At 52.8% G+C, this 5,633-nt stretch overlaps 1 protein-coding gene across 1 annotated transcript; it reads left to right on the top strand.

Moving 5' to 3' along the window:
* The first annotated feature begins 875 nt into the window (after positions 1 to 875).
* Positions 876 to 5,338, top strand: LOC139000630 (melanoma antigen preferentially expressed in tumors-like). The gene is made up of 4 exons (XM_070402770.1): positions 876 to 898; positions 2,349 to 2,681; positions 3,068 to 3,673; positions 4,783 to 5,338. The coding sequence occupies exons 1-4, from the start codon at positions 876 to 878 to the stop codon at positions 5,336 to 5,338; spliced, it is 1,518 nt and encodes a 505-aa protein (XP_070258871.1).
* Positions 5,339 to 5,633: the final 295 nt, after the last annotated feature.

Below are 5,633 nucleotides of genomic sequence, written 5' to 3'. Positions count from 1 at the left end.
GTGGGCCCAGAAGGAGCTTTTTGAAGCCAAATTTGCATGGATTGTTCCCTAGGGTTGAGCAAACATTAGTTATTTATACAGACTTTGGCAATCATGTTAGTCCCTGGAACTTGGCTGGGACTAACCTGCTGCCTGTGAAAGGTTGGGATGTGGAAGAGGATGCCTGAGCTAAAGAGAATGCCCTCTGTCACAGCTCCTTGATAAGGATACACAGGTCTTTTGGCCCACATTTATTTTTCTCTGTGCCTCCAAGATTCCAAAGAGCCCACGACTCTCACCCCTCAGTGGCTTTCAGAATTGGATAAGTCACATCCCAGGTTGAGCTGCCACACCCCTCCTCTGGCCTCTCCACAACCCACGTTTTCACATTTAATTTTCTCAAGCCAGTTTGCTGAGCTGGTCTGGTTCTTCTGGGAGGAAATGCCCTTTACGTCCACAGAGGGAGGGTGACAGAATCTCCTGCCTATACTCCCCGTCAGCTTGGGTTTAAGGGGTCCACCCAGTTTCCTCCTTCACCGCTAGCCTTTTAAGTTCTCAAGTGTATGCAGTCAGAGTCTTTGAGTTTCCCAAATGTTCACCTTGTCCTGGGTAATTCCCTTGGTCCCATTACAAACGTGCAGCCCCTCCCCACTCCTGATCAGCCCCTAGACGTGATTTTGGCCAGACCTCCTCTGGGGAAGGCTTGCTCCTCAAAATCTGGAAGACCAACTGTCCCTCTGTTCCTGTTGGAATGGGCACGGGATTTGCAATTGTAGGTAACATCAAGTCTCAGGGACTGTTTGGTCCTCAATACTGTTGCATTGAAATTCTTTCTCTCTTGAGATGATACCACTGTCTCCCTAAAGGTGTGTTAACGGGAACATTAGGGAATTTTGATGTGGCACCAACACCCCCATCAAGTCTACTTCCAGTTTGGTTTCCTTTTCTTTTCCTTTCATGCATGGACCTGGGGTTCAGCTGGAGGTGTGGAGAGTACAAAACCCCATCAGGGTTAAATGCCTGGAGATCCAGGACTAAGGTTCTGCTCTCAGGTGGAAGTAGCCATTTCAGCTAGGACCTCAAAAGGAAGGTGTGGTCAGACGAGGTATAATGGCTTCCGAGGAGGCTGAGGTGGGAACAGAGGCTAGAGCATGAGAGTCAATGCCCAGGTCTGAGCACAGGGCTCCCTTCACCACGCCCCTCTGGTGAGTCAGGAGCCTAAGGTGGTCCACAAGGACCTGCAGGCCAAGAACCCAGAGATTTGTCCTTTCTTCCTTACAAATGAGCAGACTTTGCCTTTGCCTCTGGGTGCAGGTTTGCCTTAATGCAAAACGTTTTGATTTCTGTTTTGATGTTTGCCATGCATAGAGGTTCACAGGGCAAGTTTCCCCTGTGTCTGAAAGTCGAGTGTTTCTAAGGAGCCTATTGTAGGCCAACGTGGCAAAATCCTTTTTGTAGTTTTTAGCGACCGGGCTGTGCGTGTGAAAACAGGTCTTAATGGAAAGTCTTTCATAACAGCCAATTGATGTTTAGAAAGAGTGGAAGGGGGTGGGGGGAGGGAGAGAGAGAGAAACATTGATGTGAGAAACATCCATCAGCTGGCTCCTGCCCACCCCCTAACGGGGGTTAGGAATGGAGCCCTCAAGAGACCTTTGGGGGCATGGGAGGATGCTCACCGCACTGAGCAACACTGACCAGGGCTTGCAGTTTCTTATTGAGAGGAGCCTTACTTGTGACATGTGAGCCCTCTGTTGTCAGGGATAAAGTGGTCATTCTAATATTCATAGAAGGGGCACACAATAAAATGTACATGTTGGAATTAATGGTTATTTTTCTCACCTGCAGCTACCCCATGCTTTAGAAAACGTTTGTGCTGCTTTTAGGATTCCTCATTTAAAAGGTGTCAAAGGCCTCAGTGGTACCCATTGTGTGGGTGTTCCTTAATCTTCCCCATCTATTTTATTTCCTGGAACTTAGCAAGAGGCAGTCCTGGGCCACGGGCTGCTCCCTACTCCAGGTGTTTTCAGCCCTTCAGTGATCCTCAGAAACGTTTTCCCTGGAAAGGTTGGGATCATCTCTCTGGTTTCCCAGGACTCACTGCACAGCAGAATTCCAGCTAGCCAGTGGGTAGATGTGGGAGGGGTCCAGTGGTCATCTCACCCCTCCTTGGTGCCTGGTTCTTGTCCTGCCAGTGTCAGAGGAGAGGCAGGGCTGAGTGGCTTTGCGGCCCCTAAGCAGAAAACGGGGTTGTGGTAAATTGGGGGCGCTCCAGTTGTTGCGGGAGCAGTGCCTTTGGCCCTCAGCTGGTCCCTCTGAAGGGAGAAAGACCGGGGTTGCTCATGCTCAGCCTGACAAGATGCCTTGCTCCCGGCTGTCTCCCAGGATCTCTTTCATAGCAGCTTCATGGGGATGAGCCTTCCGGCTCCACGCAGACTCCTGGAATTGGCATGTCAGAGCCTGCTGAGGGATGAAGCCTCGGCCATCGCTGCTCTGGAGTGGCTTCCTGTGGAGCTCTTCCCACCTCTGTTCATGGCAGCCTTCGCTGGGAAGCACAGCAAAGTCCTGAAGGCCATGGTGCAGGCTTGGCCCTTCCCCTGCCTCCCTCTGTGGGCCCTGATGAACCATCGGCAGCCTCACCAGGATATCTTGCAGGCTGTGCTGGAGGGACTCGATGCCCTGCTTGCCCAGGAGACTCGACCCAGGTACAGGGGATCCAGTAGCCTGGGAGCACCCTGGGGATCTGAGCAGTTACAGCTGGGATCCGGGTGTGTGCAGGGCCAAAGGGAGAGCTGAGGGAGGCCTTGGAGCCACTGCTGGGGTCATTCTGGGAACAGGCTTCGGATAGATAGGGCTGATGAAGATGCCGAGGGTGACCCAAGGGACACGAGCCCACTCCTTCCTGGTGGCACCTAAAGGTACCAGGAATGGGGACCATGAAGGACCCCAGTAGCACCAGGAGCAGCTGATTCCTGGGCCATGGAGTCAAAGTCCAGTCAGGTGTCTGGCCCAGCTGCCCAGATTCCTAGACTCATGGTCTTATTCCTTGTTATCTTAATGCACCCCAGCAGATCTCCTATTTTCTCCACAGGAGATGGATACTGCAGGTGCTTAATTTACAGAAGAGAGTTCATCAGGAGTTCTGGATCGTGTGGGCCGGAACCAGAGCCCATGTGTGCTCACTGCTGGAGCCTGAGGCCCCACAGCCCAGGAGGAAGAGGGGGAAAGTGCACAGCTTAACGGCCAGGCCAAATTCACCCTTGGCCCCCGTGGAGGTGTTAGTAGACCTTTGCCTCAAGAAAGGTGTCCTTGATGAGTCCCTCAGCTACCTGATTAAGAAAGTCAGCGAGAGGAGAGGTTTGCTGCACCTTTGCTGTAAGAAGCTGAAGGTGTTTGCGATGTCAAAGCAAAACATTAACATCCTGGATATGGTGCAGCTGGACTCTGTCCAGGATTTGGAGGTAAACTGTACCTGGAAGCTGTCCACTCTGAGGAAGTTCGCTCCTTACCTGGGCCAGATGGGCAATCTGCGCCGGTTCCTGCTCTCCCACGTCTTTACGTCTTCTCACACCACCTTGGAGCAGGAGGAGCAGTGTGTCAGCCTGGTCTCCTCTCAGTTCCTCAGCCTGCCCCACCTCCAGGAGCTCTATTTGGACGATGTCTCCATCCTCAAAGGCCGCCTGGACGAGATCCTCAGGTGAGGGGTGGCGAGGTTTCCCTGCCGACCAGAGCGAGTCCCTTTCCATTTCAGCGCACAGTGACGGGCTCTCCCGTGTGCCGTCCCTCAGCAGTGCTAGAGTGCCTGAGCCACTAGGCGGTCCACACAGTCAGTGTCTTGTTCACTGCTCTGTCTCCTTGCATGTTGTGTCATAACCCCCCAGACAAAGGTAGGACGTATGCACTAGGACAGAGGCTAGTAAAGAGACTCCTTGCTAGGAATTGGCGTAATGGAGGCTTCGGGACAGGGGATGGTAGCTTTGGGAATCCTTCTGAGTGGTGTCTAAGGGAAGATGATGCAATAGAAACAAGTGAGGATTGCAATGACTAGGGGAAAGCCAATCAAAGGTGCGGTTTCAGGGGTTAAGTTCCGCACTTAGAGATTTGGCCATGGCAGCCTTTCACTCCAAACCTGCCTCAATCACCTGTCTGCCAAGGGTTGCCATAGGCTCTCGCAAACAGAATGCCTGGTAAATGCAGGATTCTGGAGGGAGGCATTACGAGATGGGATAGGTGGTTTGTGGACAATGCAGTGATCTAAGTTCCTGGAGGGTGGCGGCCCTCGCTGGATGTTGCCTGACTGTGCCCAGGTTAGCCCTTTCTGCACATCTGCCAGAGGCCTCATTGGGCTAAGAGATGATGGTGACAGGGGTCTAGGCTGTGGCTGGAAGGAAGCCCGAGTTGCAGGCATTTCGGGACATGTCTCCAATACTAAAATGCACTGGTTGCCTCCTGCTTCAGACCCTGGGCCAGGCTCCTTTCTGAGCTCCTCCCATCTTTACCTCCCATCTTTATGTTCACAACACCTGTGTGTTTGGGCTGGGGGTGTATGATGAGTAAATGGAGTGTGTGAGGTTTCATCCAGTTGGATCCGTCACGGAGCAGATAACAGATGGAGAAAGATTCCACTCAAATTTGCTCTGACGTGAATGTCCCTTTTCACTGTGCAACATGCTGGGTTTGATCATCATCTGGAACACTGTAGGCTTCGGTGACATGGGCCTCTTCACCCTGAAGGCCTGGATCATCCTCACCTGCCTCTGCCCACCAGGTCCATCCCCCACATGTAACTGCTCTGTGTCTCCCCAGGTGCCTGAAGACCCCCTTGGAGACCCTGTCCATCACTAACTGCCTGCTTTTCGAAAGAGACTTGAGACATCTCTCCCAGCACCTGAATGTCAGCCAGCTCAAAAGCCTGAGTTTCAGTGGGCTCAACCTGACCAATATCAGTTCTGGGTCACTCCAATTTCTGTTAGAGAGAGCCTCCCCCACTCTCCAGGACCTGGACTTGGATGAGTGTGGGATCATGGACCCCCAGTTCCTGGACATCCTGCCTGCCCTGAGCCACTGCTCTCAGCTCATGACCCTCAGTTTCTGTGAAAACCCCATCTCTATGACCGTCCTGGAGGACCTGCCTCACCACATCGTCGGGCTGAGCAAGCTGTATTGCGTGATTTCTGCGGCCCCCCTGGAGAGTTACGAGGAAAGGAGCGGCACCATCAACCTGGGCCGACTTGCCCAGATGCATGCCGTGCTGAAGCAGATGCTGCAGCAGTTGGGGCGGCCCGGCATGGTCTGGCTCTGTGCTTACCCCTGTCCTCACTGTGGCTGTAGAACCTTCCATGACCCAACTCCCATTCTGTGATCCTGTTGCTTGAGTGTCTAGCTGGGTGCCCATCTGGGCACTTGGGCACTGAAGCCCAGACATAATTGTACCATACAGGAACACAGCAGCCAGTTTCACACAACTACTCGGGGTTGGGGGGGAAATGCTGGCAGGGGACTCGATGGTTTCTTTGGGGAGATTTGTCCTAAGGAGTTTGAAATATGCACCTGAATCTCTCATGGGGAGGGATTGAGGCTTGGGTGGTAGATGCGGGGATTACCTTTGCTTGAAGGGTTGTGAATAATTGTCAGTAATAAAGAGAACTGGATGTTAA

This window comes from Myotis yumanensis, unplaced genomic scaffold (assembly GCF_028538775.1).
Source record: "Myotis yumanensis isolate MYYU_CA2020_CCGP unplaced genomic scaffold, mMyoYum1.0.hap1 SCAF_24, whole genome shotgun sequence".
NCBI classification, from domain to species: Eukaryota; Metazoa; Chordata; class Mammalia; order Chiroptera; family Vespertilionidae; genus Myotis; species Myotis yumanensis.
Note: the sequence above shows the minus strand (reverse complement) of the source record. Positions and strands in the feature narration are given on the sequence as shown.